The 27,634-nt window shown below is 37.4% G+C and overlaps 1 protein-coding gene across 1 annotated transcript in view; it reads right to left on the minus strand.

Annotated features, from left to right (window-relative positions):
* Positions 1 to 27,634, minus strand: part of LOC136871700 (coiled-coil domain-containing protein 43) — a 60,200-nt gene that overhangs the window by 12,310 nt on the left and 20,256 nt on the right. The window contains exons 2-3 of the mRNA XM_067145216.2: positions 26,228 to 26,449; positions 6,413 to 6,579 (exon numbers count right to left, since the gene is read on the minus strand). Of these exons, the coding sequence (XP_067001317.1) occupies positions 6,413 to 6,579; positions 26,228 to 26,449 (389 nt within the window). The remainder of the gene's footprint in view (positions 1 to 6,412; positions 6,580 to 26,227; positions 26,450 to 27,634) is intronic.

Consider the following 27,634-nt stretch of genomic DNA (forward strand, 5'->3'; position numbering starts at 1 on the left):
ATGCTATATTATGGGAATCTAAACGGCCAATAGTAGATACTATGCATGTGAAATATGTGAAAGGTATGAAACACTGGAAGTTTATGTTAATGTAAATGGACGACGCGTGTGTTGAGATAGTGTCATTGTAAATGAACTTCAGTTTAATTTATGGTTCAGATATATGTTATTTGAAAGGATTCGTTAAGTAATTATAAGTGCGTGAGTTAGAGTCATCTGCGATTATATTTTTATATTAGGCATATTCTTCGCAAGTGTGATGGTAATATTATCGCGTTGATATTGAGTTAATAGTTGTATCAAGATGAATAGTTTTCGTAAAATAATTTCCCTGGTATTATTATTATCATTTTACGCCCACATTGGAGCACTGAAATCAATCTATATACAGTCAAGTCATGAATATTGGTTACAAATTTGGTTGATGTTTCTTCTTTTGTTCCCAGAAATGTTTCATTCTCTCTGACCTGGCTGCCCGTTCTTCGTCAGTTATGTTGTACTGTTTGCGTGTATAGGTCTTCATTTTTTAGTCTCACGTCGTTATTTCTCAGGATCCTCTTCTCTGTTATCAATTTGTTGAATTGTCAAGCTTAATTCATTTAAATCTTCTTGGACTTCTTTGAACCAGTGATTTTTAGTTTTACTTTTCCAAAAGTAGTTGAATAAATGTTTGATTATCCTAGTCCCTGGTAGTCGTAATATATGACAGAAAAAAGCAACTCGTCTTTTCCACATTGTATCTATTATAGAATCAGTCTCCTGGTATATAACTTCATTAGGTAGTAATCGCCATTGTCTACCTACTTGGTGTTTTTTGATTAGAACTGTTCTATGATTCGTCTATCTATTTTCTGTAATTTATCTGTAGTTGATTTCATATTCAAATTGAATAAGGCTTCACTAGCATAGGTTGCTTCAGGCTTAATAACGGAGTTGTAGTGTTTAAATATTGCATTTATTGAAAGAGATTTCTTCTTGTAGGTTGGCCAAGTAATGTGTTGTGCTTGTTTTAATTTGGTAATTCTATTTTCAACTGATATTTTCTCTTCTAAGTTCCAAGTTATAATCTCTCCAAGATATTTAAATTTATCAACATCCTTAATTTGTTTGTTATTAGTCAGTGTGATAGGTGATGTTTTCACTTTGAAGGATGGCATCATTTCCGTCTTTTCAAAGGAGATTTGTAATCCAATTTTTGCTGCTATTTGTTTTAATTCTTCAATTTGGAGTTTAGCATCTTCCACACTACTTGCAAGTAGCGCAAGGTCATCTGCAAATGCTAGACAATTGAGTTTGATATTTTTGCCAATCTTGATGTTTGGCTGACATTTTTTAGACCATTCTCGCATGACTTTCTCCAATGCACACTTAAACAGTATTGGTGAGAGACCATCCCCCTGTCGAAGTCCAGTCCGGATTTCAAATGATTCAGACAACTCTCCTCGGAATTTAACTTTTGCTTTAGTGTTCTTGGGGGTAACACCAACGAGATTAATGAGTTTCTGGTGTAACCCAAATTCTTTAAGGATTTTAAGTAATACCTCACGATGAATACTGTCATATGCTTTCTTGAAGTCAACAAAAGTGATAACTAGCATTTTGTTTCTCATTCTTTGATGGTTCATAATCCACTTAAGACTAATGATTTGGTCAGGACAACTTCTTCCATGTTGAAATCCCCCCCTGATACTCTCCAAGTTCTTGGTCGAGCTGTTCTTGAATTCTCATGAGGATAATTCTAGACAGGATCTTATATGTGATATCAAGTAGAGAGATCCCTCGGTAATTATTTGGATCCAGTCTATCCCCTTTTTTGTGTATTGGATGAATTATAGCTGTATTCCATTCTGCAGGCAGCTTTTCAGAGTTCCATATGTCTATGATGTGTTTGTGTAGGTCTTGAAGTGTTTGGTTATTTGCATCCTTCCACAGCTCTGCAACCACTTGATTTTCTCCTGCAGCTTTATAATTCTTGAGCCAATTAATGGCTTGAAATACCTCATGGAAATCTGGTGAAATAACCTTGTCTAAGCGTGTTTTATTTTTTGGATCAGGTAAAAATTCTAGGTATTCTTTTAGGTCTTCAGCATTTAGTAATTCTTTGAAGTAATCAGCTAGAATTTTGGCATTCTCCTGATTATTGTGTGCTAGTTGTCCTTGTTTATTTCTCATCATGAGTGTAGGTGGAGTATACCCTGATTGATAATACCAATATAAATGGTCCGTCATTGGACATTATAAATTTTCCAGCTAACTCGTTCTTGGTTGCCAGCGTTTCGCCCTCGTGTGCTAGGGTGGGCTCATCAGTTAGTACCTAGCACACCTACCAATACGCTGGCTAGTGCATACCGTGGAGGCCACTGCGTAGGCTAACTGGAGCCACCGGCAGTGCCAATGCACTAAGAGACTTTGTCTCATTATCAAAAATTGATGCCTGCTTGGCCATCAGATGACATAGATGTTGATTCCCATGGGGAATCTGAAATATTTGTCCTGAATGAGTAAATTTATAATACCAATATAAATGGTCCGTCATTGGACATTATAAATTTTCCAGCTAACTCATTCTTGGTTGCCAGCGTTTCGCCCTAGCACACGAGGGACCATTTATATTGGTATTATAAATTTACTCATTCAGGACAAATATTTCAGATTCCCCACGGGAATCAACATCTATGTTACCCTGATTGATATTGTTTAAATGTCCTGTAATAGTATCGTGTCTCATGTTGTTTGAATGATTCATCTATGTTAGCTAGGTTTTCTTTTTGATGGTCTTGTTTGATTCGTCTAAGTTCTTTGGCTGTTTGCCTTCTAGCAATAGTTCGTTCATCTCGAGATTGTGCCGTTTTCTTTTGTTGGTCATTTAGCTATGCTTGTGTCTTTTCTGTATTGCCATATCACATTCCTCATTCCACCAGGCGTTTCTTTCTCCTTTTCATAGGAGCAATTTCTTTGGCAATATTTTTTAGTTTAGCAATAATCGTTTCCAGTTTGTCGCTTAGAGGTGTTTTGGATCTCTCTGTATACACAGCATTATTTATTAAGTAGCTGGGGTCATATTTCCTCCTCCTAGTGAATTTAGATGGTTTGTGATGTTTTCTTGAGGTTAACTTGATTTTAAACTTTGAAATATAATGGTCAGAATTGATATCCACCCCACGAAAGAATTTGAGTATGTTTAAAATGAAATGAGAATTCGTTGAGCATGACGTGTGTAAGATGATAGAGGTTTCGTAATAGGATCGTCGAGTAATATGAATGTTTAATGTTGTGGTTCACTGAAGAATGATTCATTGGGGTTACGCATTTAATGGAATAATGCAACTTTAGAAGTCCGGTGATATTTTTTTGGAATAAGTTTGGTTTCGTCATGCATATGAATTTGATGACAGTAATGAGTAATGACTACTGAGGTATCAGTGCGATGTTTGCAATAATGTTTTCGAGATGTAGTGAAGATGCTTGTATAATGATCATAAAAAATACCTTAATTTGAGATAAAATATAGGTAATTGCGCACAAATATCAGGGGATGAGATGAGATCTTCACTATTTAATAACACCGTGCAGATGTGAGCCATGTCACAGATGAAATGTGTAACATTTACTTATGTGTGGCATGTAGATTGACTTCCCTGCTAGCTAATATTCTTCTATAGATTATAAATTTGGCGCTTAGAGGTGACAGTAGATTTTTCAGGTTTCTTTCACGGAGGATACCAGGGGTTGCAGAGTCATCGTAGGCCATGAATCATTATTGTTGGTAATGATTGTATTTTCAGGGGTTTGTTTTATAGATGCAGCTGCTGACGGAGTTCAGAGGAGATTGATTTCATTTTTTTTGCACAATCTTAATGTCTGGAAAGATCATAATGTTGTCCTATGTTTCTGTGATCATTTATGGACATGAATGATAGTGAAACGAACATGTTATTGGTGCGTTCAAGTTGTTTAGCTAGATTTAAGATGAATTAAATGATGATTTTAAAGTTATAACAGGATATTGAGACATATATTTTGAGGTCAGTGAATACGAGTGCCAAGAGAACAAGATTCACAATTTTATCTATTAACCAGAAGACAGATGAAGTAAATGACGGACTTATATTTTGAAATTAAGCCTTCAGCAGCGTGAATGTTGGTTTCTTTTGATTTTGTTGGATTTTAAAGATTATTATGACTTTTGCATCCAACATATTTTAATTGTGATAAGGATTTGATAATGTAAAGAACATAACCAACAAAAGTTAGGGATCAGGATTGTTTCTTTTGATTGATTTAATTTTCAATCACTATTAACGTCCATTTGTGTTGCTTCTTGAATTAGTATTGTAACTGTTATTTCCCAAATACAATAGCTATTAAACGGAACATCCTTCCACGAAAGAAATATGAATTTCTCATTGATAGAATAAGTTAATATCATAATGGATTAGGTTAAGTCATTAATTCACATACATCTCCATACGCCAGTCAGATCTTAAGGAAATAAACAGTGCGACACTGTGACCCGGCTCGACGAACTTTCACGTCCCTTGAGTGGAATCTTTTGCATCTCCGCATGACGCCAGCCGAGGCATAACATTTTCAACTAGAACCCAGAAGTTAGAGATGCGCAAAAGGTCACAATATATATGAATGGACTTTTTAAAATAAAAGTTTATACCCTATTCTAGTGCCTGAACCATTTTTTTATTTTCTTTTATTCCATCGGGAAGAATAAATATATTTTGAAATAATTCATTTCAGCTTTAATATTTGACTTCTTATAAACATTATTGAATTTACTGCTATCAAAATTAAATTAAATTAAGACAATTTGTAGTCCATGCATTAAAATGGAATTCCCACATTAAACAAGTTTTGCATGGCCAATTTATAACCAGTGGCTTGCATTGAAGCCGGTCATATACATAAAAAGCTGTAATCCTTAAACTGATTTCTTTTTCAAAAAGCTTTCTTAGCGAGCACCTAGGCCTAAGGGCAACTTCTCTGCAAGATTTTGACTTCCTACCTCAAGGAATTCTGGACATCTATTTTAAATCAATATTTCGGAATGGAGATTACCTGAAAAATTGAAAACGACAATATCTCCTAAAGTACAGATGAAAATTGCATACTCTAAGTGACATTTTAATCAACATTAGTTACTTGAGGTAATTTATTCTGATAAGGATTAATTAATTTAAAAAGCTGTTTCTAAATTTAACTTCTTCCTTTTTTTTTTTTTTGCAAACTGTAACATAAAAACACTTAAAGCACTTGTAGTGGGCTGTGTATTAATGATAAAAGGGTTGGGGCAAAAATCAAGGCAACTTCCTTTTTCACAAAAGCAGGCTCTGCCAGACAGATGGAAAGTTATAGATGGGAGTGGGGAGCATATACAATCCACACAAAATTACAACAAGGTCTACCCTGGACAAAGAATATATATTTAACATACTGAGTGCCAAGCAAAAATGTCAAATTTTCCTCTTTGGGCCAAAAATACATTTTCTTCTCTAGCATTTCAGTAGCAATATTCCATGATGCATTTAACTGATAAGTAAAAAGGAACATCAAAAATGAAAATCAGATAAGGCCAACCAACACCAGTGTCTTCTAGGGCCCATCGGGAAACTTGCGCCTGCTGGGGCCAGGGTTGTCACTGATTGCGCACACCGAATACTGTCCAATTCCCAGTTTGTGACCTCTGCAGGATGAGGAAGTGAGAGAAGTGGGGAATAGAGTGAGATGTGTGAGATAAGTACGTGTTAAGGGCAATTTTGGATTACAAATTCATATAAGTTACATAAAAAACATTGAAATCCCCCCCTCTCTCTCTCTCAATGTGTGTGTGTTGACATACAAACATTGGAATAGGGTAAGTAAAGTGTATTTTTAAGTGAATAGTAATAGTAGTAGTGGAACTCTCCTGTGACTTTCACTTTTGAGCTGTTAACACTTCCTTGCGATAATTTCCTGCATCCATTCAGGGGTCTCAAGTCCAGTGTCGAATAGAAATGTGTTGACTGCTATACAGTGTTGAACAATGGAGTGTGAGTGAATGACAAGTAAACTCCAAACAAAAGAAAATACATTTTCAAATATATGAAAGCATAATATATATATTGCATAATACACAAATGTTCTTGTACCTGAATGTATAAAATCAAAGCCTGTTACATGAGATATAACTGAAGGGGAACTGACAGTTGCCCGATGTTGTCAAATCCTGCATAAAAGTGAACAATACGTGATCAATCTTGAGCCACCAAGCAGGAACATTCAAAATAGACATCTGTGTCTGCTATGGTGCTAAAAGTGTTAACTTACCTTGGAAACAACCAAAATTAACATATTTATGTTACTATTTCTAATTACCAGAATGAAATATCAGCTTCAATTACATAATGACCTAGGTACTTGCCTGTCTTCTTTATCTTTTTCTTTCTTCCTCTGACTTTCAAGCTTGGCTCTTTCACGCTTCTCTTTCTCAGCCTGCTGAACCACTGCAGCGTTAGTATTCTTTACCAAACCATTCTCTTTCCCTTCTGGTACATGATCAGAATCATCATCCTCTTCATTATCAGACATCTACAACAGTAATGTAGTTACATTGCTGAAGTTTCAGAAATGGCTACATCAAAAACAAAAAATAATTAATCGTGCAGCAAGGAAGAATGAATTTGAGCCATCAAAATCTGAACAAGCAAGTATAAGAAAAATGCTAACATAATTAATATATATTAACAACATTTAAGAAATTCTTTTAAAAAAAAAGTAAACAATAAAAACCTGCAGGCACAGAAAGAATAGAAGAAAATAACAACACTATAAATCAGTTTCCTGGCCTTTATAAGCTGCTGCCTCTTTCTTTTCAACTCTTTTCAAACAAACATCCACTAATTTGGTTCGTACGAAACTGCAATATTGAAGTACGGTAATAGACAGTATATCAAAAATCAGAAGCTAGAAAGAAGGATAGGAACAAACACAAAAATAAAGTTAGTGACTGATCAGTGAGGGAAGAGAGGAAGCACATGGACAGCATCAAGCCATCTGCTGCCCTGCGGCTGTCTACTACAATCTGTAACACTCTTTCCTACAGTGAAATATTTTTATTCTGTTATACTAATATTGGTGATGGTTGTGGTGATAATTACCATTTATAGGGGAAGTACAACTAGACAATCCTCCCCCATTAATACCAATCAAAAGAGAAAAAGGAAGAGGTCCGATTCTTCCAAGATTGGAAGTACTGGTAAAAGAGGGAAAAGGTTGACAAAAGGTGTGAATTTGAAAGACCCCCTAGGCCTTGCAAACTTAATATTGTCATGGTCAGAAGAGAGCAAGGGGTGACCAAGGGAGGTTGAACAGGAAAGATGAAAGCAAGGAATCTGGTACAAGTTAAAGGAAGCAGTGTCAGATTCAGCTAGGAACTCACAATCACCAACCCAAGCTCTCAAGTTGAAAGCCTCTGGGAGTTATTTCTTTCAGCTGCCTCCTGCAATACTGTGGATGTACTGCATGCCTTCAACCACAGTAAGATTATACTAACATTATAGTACATGATTTCTGAAGAGACACATCATCATAATCTATTCACGTAAAAGACCTAGGGGCCTGTTACGATCATATAAAGCATTATCTTGCTAATATTTAATTGGATGACTGATGGATCTTGTTCCTTTAGGGTAGTAATTGAGAATTTCTCTGTGACATTTTCCTGTATCCATTGTTCAAACAAAATTATCATCAATTTTCTACGCACTGTGTAATATTAAACTCACAGAAAAAGTTTGAATCTTATTTGAGAATTTTGATTACATGGTAATATTATTAGATCCAATCACATTTCAAAACACTCCCCTTGAGAGAGAAATATAAATGTTGTTGAAGCATGCATTATACAACTTGTATTCTTCACAATAACATCGGGCCGATGACCTAGATGTTGGGCCCCTTTAAACAAAAAGCATCATCATCATCATCATCATCATCATCATCATCATCAATAACATCATGACTAGACATTCTTGCTTTAAATTTTCCCTTATTTAACTGGATACAAAAAGAGTATTTAGTTTTGGAGTGACCTGAAGATTCACCCAATTGAAAATGTCTGAAAATGGAAATTGATAGGCAACATATTGTACTGAACTCATATATTAGCTGATTATTGAAATCACCTCATTAGCGGATTTCTTTTTATTGAAATCATAATGAAAGGTTGGTGATCATCATCATCATCATCATCATCATCCATTCATGTACTAGATCTAGGGGCCTGTTACGATCATACAAAGTATTCTCTTGCCAATGTTCATTGGATGACCGATGGCTCTTGTTCCCTTAGGGTAGTACTTGAGAATTTCTTTGTGAAATTTTCCTGTATCCATTCTTCAAACAAGACTTTTACACCTTTCTTGATAACATGTATATATGGTACTCCTGATTGAATTTTGCGCTCCTTCAATATTGTTTCATTTCTTTTATGATCTGATGGAGTATATCCTGCTATTCTTCTCATGAATTTCACCTCATTAGTGGAAATGGTATTAGCATTGTCCATGCTTCACTTCCATAGTATAGAACTGGTCTTGGTAAGATTTTATATACACATATGTGGGTATGTCTGAACTAAGAAGTCTTCATTAACCTGATTTAAAATTCCCAAGGTTTTTGTTTATTTCATGATTTAATGCAGTAGTTATCTGCAAAACCCTAATTTTTTATTAAATGTACGCTTTCCACAGCGCAAGCAGTCACAAAAGTTTGGACTGGCAATATATTAAACTACAATGTTTTAATAGTCAATTGCATTTATAATATAAATAATGATGCTATCTATAATATTTCTCTTTATGTTAATTATTAAAACAGCATTTTCTGTTGAGTTTAATGCATGGCATACCATTCTCTAGCATGTATTAGAAAGATTATTTCAATACAGCAACTCTGCAGTGAATGACAGTTTAAAAGTTGTAATAATGTGTAACATGTACATTGTGTGCTTTTCTATTTAAATATAATGCATTGGGCTGGTATTGTCGAGTTCCTTGCAAAAAGAAAAGACCTGTATTATATTGACATTGACAAGATACTTTCATTATTGTAAAAAATATACAATGATTGTGGTGTTCATTACTTCAAGGGAAAGCACAGCTAGAAAACCATCTGCTTTTAACTCTAATCAGAAGACTGCATTATACTCCCCACCACAATAGAGGAACTAGTACTAAATTATGTACACAAGGAGACATCGAGATGCTCAAGTCATCAGGCTTCCTCCCTACCATGCTAAATTAATGAGAAATTTTCCAATGGCCGAAGTACAAACGCTGATTAGGGAGGGCACTGACCAGGTTGCTCCTGAAGACTAGACGAGTGTTGCAAACCATGAAAGAAAGGAGACAGCAGGTATGAAGAAATAGTGAACGAATGTATAAGATAATCATCTCTCTTGCATCCAGTGGATCCAATTAGGATACAGAAGCTGACGAGGGCAATGGCTCAGATTCATAGCTAGGTGTACGATCCTTGACACCTTAAAAGTGAGTAATAGAAACCTGCAATATTTTTAAAATTTTAAATATTATTTCCATAAAGTTTGTCACATTTTTACTGATCTCTTGGAAAAATAGAAACTTACGATGATGATGATGATATTCTTTTTTACATTAAGTTGTGTTACATTATTACTGGTGTGCTTTTGGTTTAGAGTTCAGAATTTCCTGCTGTATTTCATCTCAGTATCTCTTACATGTCTTTTGCTTGAGTGAAAGTTTGGAGCAGTTTCAGTATACCAGTGCATAGCTGAGTCTCTTAAGCTACTCCTTTTAACTCAAATGCTTATCTTCAGTTTAGTTTTGAACATTACCATTAATTTATTAATAGGTTTCATATAAAGAGACAAAACAAGAAGTAATGATATACTTTTATGAGACATTCTCATGAATAATCCTTAGATCAGGGCCTCTCAAACGCCCAAAATCTCACGCGTGCAAATCGAGGTGCAAGTGCTCCGTGCACTGTGCATCAGTCCCGCTCAACTGGTTCCGACCAACGCTTCGTCTCTGGGCTACTCGGCTAAGCTCGGCTCAACCAAGCTCGGATATGGAGCACTACGGGGCAGGTGGGGAAGAGGGAGGCAGTGGGAGCGAGCGAGACAGGCGTGAGGAAAGAGAGAGTAGGCGCTATCGCTCCAAATCAAGGAGTGGGGGGTCTGCACTCTGGTCAACCAAGCGAACTCGTCTTTTGCACCGTGCACAGTGCATGCACCACGCGCATGCACCACGCGCATGCACCCTGAGAGGCCCTGCCTTAGATGAAGATAGCCATGGTAAGTGTATGCAATGTCTGTATTGTACTTTCAACTGATTTGAAATCAGAAGGCTGACATGGATAGAAGGAAAGCACAATTGAAATTTGCAGATTGTTGAACTTTTAGTGAATGCTTCCAATGATGTAACCTCACATTTCTTGAATAGTGATGATTTCACTGAATGTCAGGTTAAAACAGTAAACAATAAAATGTAAATAATTTGTGTTAAACTTTTAATTGGTGTGCTCAAATTTCAAATGACAAAATAAAATTACTTAGCCTATTGCCATCAATAAGGATTCCTCAATGCATGCAGATATATTACGAGTAAGCATGTCCATATCAATATAGGTGCTGGTTAATATTCACAATTTCACATCAATTTTATATCTTCCTTTAGTTATTTTCTTGAATTTAAGCTGGAAAATCTAGAAAATCCAGCAGTTCATATGTTGATATCTAACATACAATTCTCCATTCAAAAATATAATTTCCACTGAAAAATGCTACAAAATGCCAACATAAACTAGAAAACACTTGATTTAATATTTAAAATGCTAAATTCTTAGTAAAAAAAATGCTAACATCTATTATATCTAGTCATCACCATCATTCGCACATTGGCGAGTGTAACGGCTGTATTCAGAGACCAATGATGTAGCTAACTATGGGATCTTAGTTGGGCGAAGAGATCAATTCTATAACCAAAAGCTCTGCTGTAATGCTGGCAGATCTACCAAAGCTCCTTCTTGCTGTAGAACGTGGCATCATATCTTCTTAGATTTTCTCGTTCCTTCCTAAAATATATTTTATCAGGCTCGTGCCTCCAGCACTGTTGTTCAAAATGTTGTGGGCCCACATGGACAAGATGTCACCACATCAGTCAAATACATGTTGCATCTTTCCAGTTGGTAACATCAATTTGGCACTTCTCAGATAACCCTGCTGACAATGTGGTGTAAATAAATTTATGATGACCTCAATATCCAGACTAACCTATTTGTTTACAATAGCATAGTGACACCATCACTTCTTATAGATGCAGGATTTGGAACAATTACAAAAGATCCTAAAAATGTCTAATACTTAAAATGGCAAAGTAGGATGTGTTGATAAAGAAAGCCTGCAGTTAAATTCCTAGTAAATCATAGAGAACAATAAGAAAATACAGTAAAGCCAGCCACTGTTATTAATTTTACAAACTTACTGTTCATACTCCTGTAAAGAGGAAATGTCCTTTAGTGAGGGGAATCTCAATTCTTTACATGGAAAATGCTTAGTTATATTGTTTTTTTTTTTTTCTATTGGCTTTACGTCGCACCAACACAGATATGCCTTACGCCGACGACGGGCCAGGAAAGGGCTAGGCGTGGGAAGGAAGCGGCCGTGGCCTTAATTAAGGTACAGTTCCAGCATTTGCCTGGTGTGAAAATGGAAAACCACGGAAAACCATCTTCAGGGCTGCCGACAGTGGGGATCGAACCCACAATCTCCCGAACACTGGATACTGGCCGCACTTAAGCGACTGCAGCTATCGAATGATGAGTGAAAATACCCCTTCAACACTGGCATAACGTGCAATTATTAGGGAGAAAAATAATTCTATACAACTGTTGGAAAAACTTAACATTCACAACCTTTCAAAACATGCACTCCACTGAAAATTTATTGTTTCCAAGAAAAATGCCTCCATCACACTGATTTATCTCCAGTGCCCTTACATGAATGGTACAGAAACCGAGCAGAATTTATGAAATTGTTCTCTTCTATTTCTAATCCAGCTTTACTTAGATTCTCAAGTTTTTGGGAAAGTTTCATTGGCATAAACTTATTCTGAAACTGGTTTTCCAGAGACTTTGAAAAAAAACTTAAGGAGTCTCTCAAAGGTTAAAAAAAAAAAAAAAAGCTTAGCCAGCATGTTTAGCAGTGACAAAACAATTGTTCATAATTTATGCTGGCAAAATCACAAAACTTCTTTTTTCAGAGCGAACAGCACATACCATATAATTGAAAAAAAATTGAAAATGTTTAGAACTATTGACTCTTTGTCAACAGACAATCAATCAGTTCCATGTTGCTAAGTATTGCAGAACAGGGGAAGGACATTCTATTCCTGTAAGGTCATTTAAGCAAAATTCATGGTACAATGTGTTTCAACACACTAATTAAATCTGATATGGTCTTCATGGTTTCATTCTCACAGCTACTTAAATCTAGAATTTTAGACACTATGCCTGTTTTGTACACCACACCCAGGAAACTCGAGTTAGGAAATGATGATGATACCCATTTTCCATCAAAATACTCAATGCTGACTGGGAATAATTTCAAACTATCATGATTACTGGCAACAGTTAGCATATCCAGAAATGTAGCATCCTTAATAGATTTGAGTGCACATTCAAGAGAACGTGGAGACACCACTCTGTTAACAATGGCCTGTTTTTGTTTGCGCGCCAAGAGATCTCCAAATCCTCAAATAGTTTAGGAAGTAGTGTTGCAGTACAACCCACAGATCTGTTGTAAGTCTGGTGGTGACTGACAGTATGAAATGATGTACTCTCAAATGCACTTACACCATCTCGTATCTTCGAAAATTTTGGTGTGAAGTACGATGTAAGGTAACGTAAGGCTACTTGTTTAACATCACACTAACACATCGAAGGTTTTCGGCAATGAGAGAATGGGAAAGGGCTAGGACTGGGAAGGTAGCGGGCGTAGTCTCAGTTAAGGTACAGCCCAAGCATTTGCCTGGTGTGAAAATGGGAAACCATAAAGTATGATGTCACCACATGAGATAGCTCCCTCTGTGGATCAGTCTTCTGTCACCGGATCCCAAGATCACGCATTCAAACAAGACAGAGGTTGGATTTTTGAAGGGTAGAAAAGGAGTCCAACACTCCCTGTCGTAAAATGCCGGCATGTAAAAGATCTCTGGTGAAACATTAGACATTTATCCAACAAAATTAATTAAAACTCAGCCATAGACTGCCCAAGAGAGACTCAGTTTACTCTCATCTAGTAGGCCTATATTAAAACTAAACATCGAAACTGAAACTCAGGCAGCCTAGGTGGCATCAAATTTAAAAAATTATTCCACACAGTAGCTGAGGCCAATATTATTCTTATTATCAATAATAATAATAATAATAAGGTTATTGGCTTTATGTCCCACTAACAACTTTTTCGGTTTTTGGAGATGCCGAGGTGCCGGAATTTTGTTCCGCAGGAGTTCTTTTTCGTGCCAGTAAATCTACCAACACGAGGTTGATGTATCTGAGCACCTTCAAATACCACCGGACTGAGCCAGGATCAAACCTGCCATGTTGGGGTCAGAAGGCCAGCACCTCAACCATCCAAGCCACTCAGCCTGGCTATTATTATTATTATTATTATTATTATTATTATTATTACCACCACCACATGAGAGGATGATGAACTTTTAAAGCATGTATATTTTTAGTTGTTAATTAACTATCCATATCCATCCCATACCTTTAAGCCACAGTTATATACTGCATATTTTGCTTCAGTTTCTATATGACCTTGGCTGAAGCATGGATATTTACATCTCAAATTCACTAAACTTATACATTTTCTTTGACATCTGGTTTATTATCATCACTGCCTACCTTCTTCAGAATCTGTAAATGTAAAATCCTGATTAAACACAAACTCTAGAATAATAATGTAGATTACTGACCAACACAGCAAGCTGCATGTTCAATGAAAGAATGATGCTTGTAGAATTGAAGCAGGAAGTGGAAATCGATCAACACCAGATTGTATTGTGAATGTTGTGACAGTAACAGCAAGCAGGGTTCCCTTTAAAATACATATTTTTCTTATAACAACACAAACACGTACTTCTGTCCTCAGATTTTTCATGCTGTATTTCAATATTTGGTAGATTATTTTCTTGAAAGGCAGGAAGCTGAACATTTTGTACATATCGTTAAAAAAAACTAAACTGGCCTTGTCACCCACAGCGAAACACACACTTTCCAAAGCAAATGATGTATTCTCAATTGAAGGAAGGACTAAATAATCAGGGAAGATAGTAAAAATAATACAAAGACATGTTTCAGCACTTCAGCCAAGAACTAACTGCATGAGCTTTGCTATTTCTTTATTTTATTTTTACCACTACATTGTCTTTCTGAAAGTTACCGTATAATCCCGAATACCACTCGCACTTTTTTGCCCAAAATATTGGTTCTAAATCTTGGGTGCGGGCTGTATACAAGCCGTTAATTCTCGTAAATATTTGCTACATTTACATGGAGTATTGAAATAGAGTTGAATACGGTTACCATACTCAATATACCACATGTAAACGGCCATTCAGGTCTTATTGTGTTTTAGTTGCGTTCTAGAAAACAAGATTGATTTTTCTCAATACATTTACAGTGGCATGTAAATGCAAAATGTAAGGTAATGAAATACGGTAAATAAAAGAATATGGGTAAATATGCGGTAAATATGAAAGCCGCTGCTGCTGATGCTCGATCGTCATTTGTTTCTCAAGTGTTGCTGAAATGCTGGGTGCGTGAATAGCTGATCTCGCGGGATATCGTACTTTGCGAGAGTCTCGCTCACATTCGAGTTCCGTATCCGTCCCGTGAAAGTGCTGTCTCGATACTAAGCGATGGATTCTAAATGGCGTCTGTGGTCATTTACTGTGTGTGGGAAACTTAAAGTTGTAAGCGAAGCTGAAATATACGGAAATCTTGCCATTGGCAGAAAGTACGATATTGATGAATCGTGTATTCACGATTGGTGGAAGAAGGAAAAACTTCTAAAAAGTAACAGCGATCACAGAGCATTCCGTGGGCGGAGTGCAGTGTTTCTGGAAATTGAAGAACTACTCCACAAATTTGTGATAGAAGTTAGGATATGGTGTTTCTAATAAAATGTGTCAACTGAAAGCACTAGAGATCTCAAAAGAACTCAAAACACTGGGTTTTACTGTAAGCAACGTATGGATCCGAAACTTATCGGAGAAAGGGTTTGTGCATTCGGAGATGGACATCTATTTTACGTCGTCTCCCTGGGGTGTATGAAGAAAGATTGAAATGAAATGTCGTATGGCTTTTAGTGCCGGGATATCCCGGACGGGTTTGGCTCACCAGGTGCAGGTCTTTCTATTTGACTCCCGTAGGTGACCTGCGCGTCATGATGAGGATGAAATGATGTAGAAGACAACACACACAGCCCCCGTACCGTTGGAATTAACCAATTAAGGTTAAAACCCCGGCACAGCCAGAAATCGAACCCGGAACCCTCTGAACCGAAGGCCAGTACGCTGATCTTTCAGCCAATGAGTCTGACATGAAGAAAGATTAATGGCCTTTCTGCGTCATATTCTTCATTTGAGGAAGCAAAATTCTTATTTGCTGTCGCATATTGAGAATGCTGACCAGACACCTGTCTAAGTTGAGATGTCGACAAAAAATACAGCGGATTTGAAGGGTTCTAACAGTGTAACCATCAGAACAGACGGTAACGAAAAGCAACGATGTGCATAATGTTGTGCATATTAGCGGATGGAATCAAATTCCCTCGATATGTGGTTTTGAAAAGGAAAATACTTCCGAAAGGAAACTTGCCGCCCGGTGTTCTTGTTAAAACACGAGTCCAACTGGATGGACAGTGCATTAGTTGAGGACTGGGTGTAGTGCGTTTGGCAACGTTGCCTGGGAGCTTTGTTACAAAAACAAAACATGCTTGTGTTGGACAGTGACCGAGGACATACAACTGACGCCGTAAAAGCCTAGTGAGCTGTCGTGCTTCTGCATCAGTCCCATCGTGGGATGCCTATCTCGAGGTAAGCACTATTTCTTCTTGCTTTTCGGACATTAACTTAATTTAAATGTAATTTTTCCTTTTTGCGTAGGAGTTTAGCCTCGGAGTTCACATTCACCACTAAAACTGTCATAATGACTTAGCTTTTGCGCTAAAGTCTTTTTCTTTTTTGGAGGCAATTTCTTTTCCCTTTTTTAAAAAGAAGTTTGTAATATGTCATTTAAATTTTCCTTGGGTTTGCCTACCATAGTTCTGTTCCTCTTAACACATGCACCGAAAATTGATTTTCTTTACTGGAAGTGTTTTAGGTACGGATACTAAGTTTCGGTGCCTCTGTGATAAGATTCTATTTCTTTCTTTTTTTCTTAATTTGGTAAAATGGGATTAGCCCTCATTAAAAAGTCGTCATGTAAAATTTCTTTGGTATAGTGCACAAATATGAAGACACAGTTAATATTTATCTTATCTGTTCTTTCTGTATTTTTTAAAGGGTAATTTGAAAGTTTCCTTTGTAGGTAGCGTACATTTGCAGGCGCAGTTAAAACTTACATTCACCTAGCCTGCGGATATTTAAAATATTACGTGCAATATGTCGACGCTTGGTTTGAGCCATGTCATGGACTGTTCTAACCATGATGTGGGTGTAATACCATGGGACAATTAATATCTATAAATGGAGCAGGTCTCCCACAGTGGAAGTCAGTTGGATGGACAGCCTCGAACGATGAAGTGTTGTAGTCAGTTGGATGGATAGGCTCGATCGATGAAGAGTTGTAGTGGGATGGAGAAGAAGCAGTTCTAAGGATACAGGGTCTTCAGTGACCAGAGGGATTATATGTTCAGCGTGTATACGTATATATGTTCGGTCGAGTTCTTGTGGCAGTTCGGTAAAGGTCGAAGATTTTGAGTTGTCGTAATGCAGACTAACAGTTCAGTGAATTACTTGTAAAGTTGATTGTGCAGTGTGGATATATTTTCAAGCCATGCTATTTCTTATTTGTGAAACTAAAAGGATACATCACCAAATTAGGTTTGAGATACCTACAGCTGATGCCACTTCCAAGGAATTCATCATAATAACACTTAAAGTGTCCAAGGTACTGTTAACTGAACGAGTGCGGGATAAATTTCTTGTACAGATTTCTAATGTTCGGTCAAGAGTATTTTAAATTTAATGCCTACAGCTTCATTCCATTTTAACTTCAGAAGTTGATATTGTACTATTATTAACGTGGCAAATTTCACATTTAATTCGAAATTCAAAGAACATATGAATGGATGAAAGCCATAACAGTATAAGTAGCATTTTGGTCATTCAGAGAAAAAGGAATTTAAACATCTTAACACTCATATAAAGCATGCTATTTGTAGTTATACCACCAATCACTAGAGCGCAGAATATTACCGCTATCACTTGTATCCCTTTGTTGGTGAAAGGATACATCCTCCCGGAGTTACATCCTGCACTTAACTCATTTTTTTTTAAATGTCACTTATACCATTATGGTTTTCATCCATTCATATTTTGTTTAGTATCAAGTACAGTTAACTGTTTTATTTTATGATGGATCAGATAACCATCCTTTTCCCAGAACCTATATGTTATGCTGTCAAAGTAAGCTTATTACCCCACACCCCAGAGATATTCAAGATTCTCATTCTATTACTGTTACAATTATTTGTATCTGGCGTCCATCAACAATTGTATGTGTAAGCAATCAGATAAGTACAAAGTGAGACCACATAGTGCGATGATTAAGTATTTTATTTTATGCATATTTAATGTGATTAGAGTAGTTACAATCACACAGTGTATTTCAGAAATGATAAGCAGTATAAAGTTACTCCTTCCTGTGCCAGCCATTAGCTGTGAGTAATTTGTTATTTCTTTCATAGTAATGTATTGCAAGAAATAAAATTCATCTTTTGGTTCTGTATTGATTATAGTATCACAATATAAAAATATTAAAATTTCCATCTGTTCAATGCTATGTGTTTTAATCTTAAAGATTAATTAGTAAACATTACATAATAATGCATACATGTTTCAGCTCTAGTGAACCATCATCAGTATAACTGAGACATAAAATAGTTTTCAACTTGTTGGATAAAATGCCTTGCGAGAAATTCAATGTTGGTATTCTTAAAATACATCTCAGTTAAAATACATGATCGAGACAAACTGCGACTACTCCTCATTGACTTAAAAATATAAAATTGAATTAGAATGAAAAAATGTTAACATATTCACGAAACACAATATTCAATCATCTGACTATGTACTCACACTTAGTTCTTACCTGATTACTTACACATACAATATTTGATGGGCGCCAGCTACAACTCAATGCAGCAATAATAGAATGAGAGTCTTGAATATCTCTAGGGTGTGAGGTAATAAGCTTACTTAGCATAACATATAGGTACTAGGAAAAGGAGATTGTCATTTTGTTTCCCCATTAAATTTGAGGTTATCTAATTCTACCATTGACATTAAATGATAAATTAATTTGATATTGAACAAACTATATTCTTTCAATTATGTCTAAAAATAGTAAGACTTGCTGTGATAAAACAGATGAGAATACAAAAGTATGACATTACAACTGAAAGAAACTAGGTATTACATTTGAATTCCTCTTGACTGGATATTTAAAAGTTGTACAAGAAATTTATCCCTCACTGGTTCACTTTACAGTACGAGTGTTATTATGACGTATTCCTTTGAGTTGGTATCAGCTATAGGTATATCAAGCCAATTTGGTGATGTATCCTTTTCGTTTCACAGACGAGATATAGTAGTGCTTGAAATTATATTTACACTTCCCAATCAACTTTACAAGTAATTCACCACCGAGCTCGATAGCTGCAGTCGCTTAAGTGCGGCCAGTATCCAGTAATCAGGAGATTGTGGGTTCGAATCCCACTGTCGGCTGCCCTGAAGATGGTTTTCCGTGGTTTCCCATTTTCACACCAGACAAAGGCTGGGGCTGTATCTTAATTAAGGCCACGGCCGCTTCCTTCCCATTCCTAGGCCTTCCCTATCCCATCGTTGCCATAAGACCTATCTGTGTCGGTGCGACGTAAAGCAAATAGCAAAAAAAAAAAAGTAATTCACCGATAACTGTTGTGTTGGTCTGAATGCCGACGATTCAATATTCAGCTGTCATCGAACTGACACAAGAAATCAACCGAACAGATATACGTAACACACTCCGAACATATAATCCATTTGGTCACTGACGATTACGTATCCATATCACTGCTCCTCGTTAGTCTCCTTCCAATTGACTTCATGGCAAGTCTCTCCATTCATATCCTTCACTGACCATCTGTGGCCTCTCTGTCCAAATGACTGACCAACTGAGGCCTCTCCATCCAAATGACTACAACAATTCATGGCAAGTCTCTCCTTCCAACCAACTGTGGACTCACTCTCCTTCCAACTGACTCTATAAGACACTGATCCTAGTATATATAGCCATTAGTTGACGCCCACACATAATCTCCAAAATCAGCAATGATCTCACGCCCACCCAACTCAAAGCATTGCAGGTTGCTGTAGGTGTTTCCTAAAAATGATATCGCTAAATGCACACAATGACAGAGCGATGACTCGACAGTTGTGGTAGCAGTATTGTACCATGTGTTGCAATGTCAAAAGGTTTCACAAAGCATATCCATATATGACAGTGTCCTCCCTAGGACCTTTTTAATGGGTGCACCGCCCTGGCATTTTTACAGACCGCCCGACTAATAACCTAGATATATATATGCTAGTTACATAATATTAATACATATCTGAGTAGCTGGGCGCTCCAAATTAAACGTAAATACTGTAAAACTGTTTATTTAATATTCTTCATTATTGTCAGCAAAATTGCATCAATTACATTGGAGTTTAAATGTTTAGCTTGACTATCGCGTAGTGTCGAGCGCGATCGGCGCATGGATTAGCGTGGAATCACATACGAGCTTTCGATTCCGCATGATGCTACAAACCAGTATGGCACTCCACAGCAAACGAGTGATAAGCACCGGAGCTACATGATAATAAACAAGCAGTAAAACACTAGTTCAAGGTACTCTTATGTCTTGTTTGTGATAATAATACAAAAATAGTTAAATTTTGCAGTTAATGTTTACCTGTCTGATATTATGAATGCTCTGAGAAGGATAAATTGAGATTTTATTATTTTTATTTTTAAGCAGAATTCCCCGCCCGGCTACTCATTCCTGCCACCCGGCTGATGGAAATTTCTGGGGAGATCACTGTATGATATTATGTAGCAAGCCTCACTTTACATGTCTTTAAAAAAAAAAAACACACACACACGAACCTGACTTATACGTATATCAAGGGGAAGAGAAAAAACTACTTGTAACTCAGAATTACTTAGAAATCAGAATTATGCAATACATCACATATTTACTGAAAAACCAATGGAATAGACCTATATGTGTAAATCCTTGCAAATAATAAATACATTAAGACAGAAAATATTATTTTGAACTTGTCCCGGCCTTAAAGAAATCAGATAGTTTGGCTTGTTTCACTTTTCTTGCATTAAGAATATAAACCTCCTTTAGCAAACTTGGTAATGCATTCAAAGCATTTTCACTTCAACTTTTCGCACTGATGGAACGCCTACACACTTCGACTGCACTTTAACACTTCACTCAGTTCAGGTGTCAAGATTCAAGTCGTTATCTCCATCTCCAATGTCACTATCGCTTGTAGCTGGTCCATCACCGCCACGTTGTTGGCATACATCAGCAATAATCTCTTCATCCGGTAGTTCTCCACATACAGCCAGATTGTCATCGAAATGCACAAAAGTATCGAATTCTATTTTTTATACACCCATCGTTAGCTCATTACCAGACAAAACTTCGTCCCCATAATCACATCATAATTAGAGGCAGCCTCTTCTCGAAAGACACCAGTTTTTCAGGAACGGTTGCTGATTGTGGAGGATGACACCTGCTGCCAAGCAGCCGAAATAAAGTTCATGGCTTGTAGCAAATTAATGGAGAGAGGTTCATTTCCTGCATCACTCAGTGTTATTAAATGTTGAACCAGCATTTTTCTATAATGCACTTTGAAATTTGCAATGATGCCCAAATCAAGCGGTTGTAGAACACTGGTACAGTTAGGAGGGAAAAATTCCATTCGGATATTCTCCAGAACGATTTGAGGTGGATGTACTGCACATCGATCCATAAAATGAAGGATCTTCTTCTGTTTCTTTTTCATTTTAATGTCCAGTTTTTTCAACCACTGTTCCATTGGATTCAACTTCCTTAGGTTTTGTTTTCGCACCCTTAAAACACCTCGGATTCTTCGATTTTCTTATCACAAGTGGAGGAAGTTTGTCAGATCCACCTGCATTGGTGGCAAGAAGTACTGTTACATGAATTTTATTTTTTCTTCCCTCCGTGGCATGAGTCACCTTTTTCTGCTAATGTCTTATTAGGAAGGAGATTGTAGAATAGGCCGGTCTCATCACAGTTGTAGATGTTTGGAGGCTGATTATCACTTACGATACCCGACAGAACCTCCTCTACCGAGCGAGTTGGCCGTGCGCGTAGGGGCGCGCGGCTGTGAGCTTGCGTCCGGGAGATAGTAGGTTTGAATCCTACTGTCCGCAGCCCTGAAAATGGTTTTCCGTGGTTTCCCATTTTCACACCAGGCAAATGCTGGGGCTGTACCTTGATTAAGGCCACGCCCACTTCCTTCCAACTCCTAGGCCTTTCCTATACCATCGTCGCCATAAGACCTATCTGTGTCGGTGCGACGTAAAGCCCCTAGCAAAAAAAAAAAAAAAAAAGAACCTCCTCTTTCCAGTGTTGCACCGTGACGTCGTCTGCAGATGTTGAGTCACCGCAAATTGTTCTCCCTGTAATTCCATGACGATATTTAAATCCTTCCAACCATCCCGATGAAGCCTTGAAAGCAGCAGTGATACTCTTCATTTTAGCTAAATCTATCACCTTTGCCTTCAGCATGTCTGCACTAATTGGTAGAGCTGCAGCCCGCTTTTGCTGGAACGATGTGAAAAGTGCTTTCTCCAAATCTACGTACCATCCTTCTTGCTGACGGCTGCGCTTTGCTGATTTTGAACCCAGTTTTAAGAACTCATCCAAAATAGCATTTCTTTTACTGATGACTGTACATAGCGTGGTATAAGCAATGCCTAAGTCTGAAGCGATTTCAGTTTTCGTTTTGTGTGGATTAGCGTCCACTTCTCGTATAACTTTTCCCTTTTCTGTTCTCCACGGTTAATTAAAAGCAACTACTGTTCAACAGTAAACATAAGATACCGGCATCGTGGACATTTTATTCTCTGTTGTTCCCACGAAAGAAATTCTCATATTCAAACAAATTTACTGTATTTTCTTTTGTTTACGCACCGAAACCGCCCATTTTGCTTACAATGTACCTTAATATTTGGCGGCGTGTTAAAAACGACGAAGGTAGAGGAGGAGCGAAGGGGGCTCGTCTTTGTTAAGCCGCCAGTAAGTAAGGATCAACAATGTCACTCGGCGAAACTCTCTGTTCTGTTTCAGCACCGAAACCCGATCACTCTACTTCCGCCTACGCCGACAAAGAGGGAACTTCGTAAATACAATAGCTTCTTTTTAAAAAGCACATTCTCATTACAATTACGCAAAACTCAGTTATATTTCACTGGCACTTAATACGTATAACAGCGAATTACGTATAAATAAGATTTAATTAACACGCTTTTAAATTATATTTTGCCGGGACCTAAAGGAAATTACGTACAAATACGAATTACGTAGAACAGAGTTACGAATAAAGCAGGTTTAACTGTACATAACAAATTAACTACAATACATAGCAAAATCAGATTACAAAATTAAATAATAATAATATTAATAATAATAATAATAATAATAATAATAATAATAAAGATAGAATCTTGTAGTAACGGGATTTGAACCGTTACAAAACACAGTTAAAATATGGTGAAAGTAGTATAAAAAAAAGTACAGCTTGTACTGCTCCATATGCTCTAAATTCTTTAGTTCCAAGAGTAATTCTTGTTATGTTGACAATTTTCCTTGATGTACTACTGTCGATACGAGGTAGAATAGTGTCTGCTGATTGATCTTCTTAATAGTGGTCCAGGGCAAGGACTTCGAAATATTGATGCAATGGGCCTAAGAATGAAAAATTGTAGTTAAATATTGAAAGATGTTGAATTCCGCAGAATGTGTGGTACGTTATCTGATGCCTACTCACTTCGTGGAGCACTGTGTACAATGGTCTGGTGTATGTTACTGCTCAACACTGACTACAGCTTGGGAGCAGAACACGTATGACCAGCTGCATGTGTTGGGTAAGGGAGGGGAGGGGCAAGTGAATAGGTAGGTAGGAGTAGTTTGAGGTTATGGGTAAAATAGAATAAAGGGTAGAGGGCGAAGGAAGTCAAGTTATGCTTGGTTTAAAATTGAACATTTCTTCTGGTAGTAATGTATTCCCGTTTTCGTGTTGGATGTAAGTACATACAGCGTCTTTGAAGTTATTGTGAATTTGTTTTTACTTTTGATTCATTAGCTTTTATGAGTATAGTATTATGTTTAACAAGGGCTGTGTGTCGCGGTCGCATTGCATTAGCTGTTCTCCCAGCAGTAGAGTGCTGGCAACATAGGTAAGGTGATGCTCCTGTGTTTTGCAAACTGTCAATTTAGGAGTGAAGCTGTGCAGAGCGTAAGTTGGCACCCTTGTATAGCATGTTATGGCGTCACACACTGTGTTGAATTCCTAACCTCTCTTTTGCACCCCTGTTAGTAACGTTTTACCTGTAACTCCTACATCGTATGACATGTAGGAGAGAAAGAAGTGTCCATTGCCACTGTTAAGGACCCACCAACCTACCCCAAGACGTAACTTTACTTTTATAGTAAGATATCTTAAAACTAACAACATTTTCCAAAGTAAGCAGGTAATGGAGCACTGCTATTGGCTGATACAAATTCAGCATAGCGTCACTCCCAGAATGCAACACAGATTTATTTCATCACCAAATGTGAAACAATAAAAAGTGGTAAACAGTACTTACAAAAGACAAAGTTATGGGCTATTATTATTATTGTTATTATTAATTAGACCAATGGTCTGTTATGAAACAGTGGCCCCACTCGCTTCGGAGGATCTTTGGGAAGTACCCCTGACGTGTTACAAAAATGGCTTTTGTCACAAGCCAGGATGTGCACAGACCAATAAAGAAAGAGCATTTGGATAACAGTTGGTAACACTGCATGCAGAAAGTGAGGGGCTAATAACAAGAGAACATCGTCCTCCATGCCATGCATAGTGGTCTCACGATGTTATCTGATGGAACAATAGTAAAGTTCTACCACAGATCCTAAAAATGGTATCAGCCATCATCCTTCTGAACCGAACCCCTCCCTTTTTAGATAATATTCAGACACATTATGATACGCACACCGGGAGAATCGAGGCGTGGACCGCGACTAGGAAAGGCTAATGACACAGCCCTGAACTGGAAATGTCCCTCACTTCAACACAGTATAGGATAAACACTAAGGCTACTAACAGTACAATACAAATTAAATTCAAATGAGGGTTTATTGAAAATAATAATAAAATCAAAAAGGAACAAATAGGAAATGAAGCCAGAAATCAAAAAGAAATAATACATACACGTTCCAAACCCATCCAACTGGAAATCATATCATTGATGTGTAACCACATCGTTTCTTTTTAAAACACCAGGCTGAAATTATTAATATAACGCACTCACCGTTTCAACCGCAGTCTCGCTGCATAATACCGTGATGCAATTACAATCCACATGGATTAATTCAATCATTCTTTCAGCGAGCATAATGAAATTCCAAGCTCACGCGTCTATTATTATTTCCACATTCGTCTCAACAATTACTACACATCATAAATCCCTCGCAGCGAGGAGCAGAAAAAGAATAGTTAACAATAAACCCAGAGAAACATAAACAAACAAGCAAGATCACATCTTAGCACAGAGAGCAGCATCACTGGACCAAAGAATTAAAATTCAAAACCAATGAGAAGGACAGGCAAGCCCCCGAATGAAAATAAACAACATGGCGGCCTCCAGGTCAACAAACGGCCAAGGCGGACACCGAGACAAAACAAGAATAGCCGTACCCACGACAAGCATGAGGTCCAGAAAAAGATTAAAATATTGAATAACTGATCGATACATCATCCTTACACGCCTATCACACACCCACACACACAAACATATACACACTGCCAGCATCGGCAAATGACACGAGCAGTTGCACCAGTAAATAAGTTGAACACAATCTCGGATAATGTGACTCACCTGATCACAAATATGGGGTCTCACATATGTTAGGGATAGCGTGCACAGCTCAGGAAATTAGCAGCAACATATTAGTGACCTAACGGTCACGCATAAACCCATCACTTATGCACTCCGTACGACCCGAAATGGATCTTCGAGCTGAGACGCAGGGCATTCATTGATACGATGGCAAAGTATTTTACAATGCAGTGCACCAAAATAAATCAATCAGAGACCCAGCCATGAACACATCGATATCACGTCAACAACAAACACACAACCCATTCTCGTTCTGAGTACAAGGACGCATATCAATCAGCTATGCATGATTGTGAAGAATGTCTTACAAACACCATAAAAGCATGGTTAAAATAAAGATTAATGTAACTGTCATATCAGTAATTTAAATTACAAGAAGCAAGGTAGTATGGGTCATGTTTAAATCTGTTATAAACCCATTTATAACATAACGCCACTCCAATCTGCGAGGGCTCCATCTTTATATTCAGCACTCATAACAAGGCAAAGATTCACTCCAAAGAGATAAGACAAAGGTCTCGCCGAAAGAACGATCCTCCGTGTACACGTCCGAGGGAGCTGCCCTCTAGGGTACAATCGTGGAAATACATAAGTCAACTGAGGTGAGGCTGACACAAGTTCTTTGCAATATAGAAAACATCAATTAAATGAACATGCCATATTAGCATGTTTCACTTCTAACTAAAACATCAAGAACCACACTATACAAACACATAGCATCACATTTTACCTGACTGTACTGAGCCAAAATAGCCTCCCGTATCTTTCGTTCCTCTTCAGTGTAGGTTCTCTGTACAGTAGCAGGACGTGCCTGAGATTCTAGAAGCTTAGCCAGTTTTACATCCATATCCTCTCCAGTACCAGTAGGCTTTTGAGCAACTACATTTTTGGCTTGAAAAACTTGTTCCCACTTGTCCAAAATCTCTCGACAATGCGAAGGAATATCATTTTCCTGTAACATAAGATTATTAAATAACAAAAAGAAGAAAAGAAAAAACAACAGTACTTTATAAAATATATGCTTATGCAAATCTTTACTACACAACACTGGATGTGTATGTTCAGTCTTCAGCCCTAAGGCTGGTTGGATCCTCACCAGCTCCACCATCAACTATCATAGATGGCCTAGGCATCACTGAAGAGGCATACTAGGGAAATGAGTAGTGAGGTAGATTCCTGTTGCTTTCCTCACTGAATCAGAAGTTGCTATTACATATCAATCTGCCAAGCCCACTGATATGCATGCACCAACCAACCGTATGAGCAACATTTTCACACCATTCATAGCAGGGACTGGCTGCAGAAAGAATTACATTACTAACATCGCTCATACCTCAGTCACTTTCATACTGTCAAAGCCAAGGATAAGACAGACACAGATCAATGAAAGTAACAACATTGCTCTAGCTCATACCAGAAGACACAGCGCACAGTAAACACTAGGTCGTGCCAGCTAAGGCATCACTGGATATAAAATATATCAAATACAACCTACCAGCTAAAATACAAATTGCAATCCCATCTGAAGTCAAACATGACTGTCTTAAGGCAATACCGTCAAACATATGGATAGTCCAATCTGTTGTTAAGGGTGCATTGCAGTTAATCATAATCCTGTTGATAATGAAATGCAAACATTAATTGATTTCCTTATTTGATTTCTTTTAAATTTCTCTAATTCTTTTTGTTATGGAGATATCCGTGGTAGTTAGAGGCGAAAGAAGGTGCGGGCTGGAATAGGTCTCAACTACAAAATTAAAGTTAATTTAAAACTTTAACAAAGGTTATATTTTCTTTTCAAAATCAACAATTAACAAAGTATAACAGGTACCAAGTAGCAGATCAACAAATTAACAAATTACAGTTTGTTACAAGATTTGGGCTTCGAGCCCCAAGTCTAATTCCTGAGCTCTCAGCTCACAACCGCAATTGCTGAAGGGCAGAAAACCCCAAAGTACGAGGAGCACTTGCTCCTAATTACAATGTTAAGAAAAAGAGCAGACCCGCTCTCAATTTTACAAGCCTATCAAAGGCTACAACAAACTTCATTTCTATCTGCCCTTAAGGCACAAAAGGAAACAGGGGTAACTAATACCCAATCTACCAGGCCTTCGCAGGAAGGAAAACAAAACGGGTT

This window comes from Anabrus simplex, chromosome 4 (assembly GCF_040414725.1).
Source record: "Anabrus simplex isolate iqAnaSimp1 chromosome 4, ASM4041472v1, whole genome shotgun sequence".
NCBI lineage: Eukaryota > Metazoa > Arthropoda > Insecta > Orthoptera > Tettigoniidae > Anabrus > Anabrus simplex.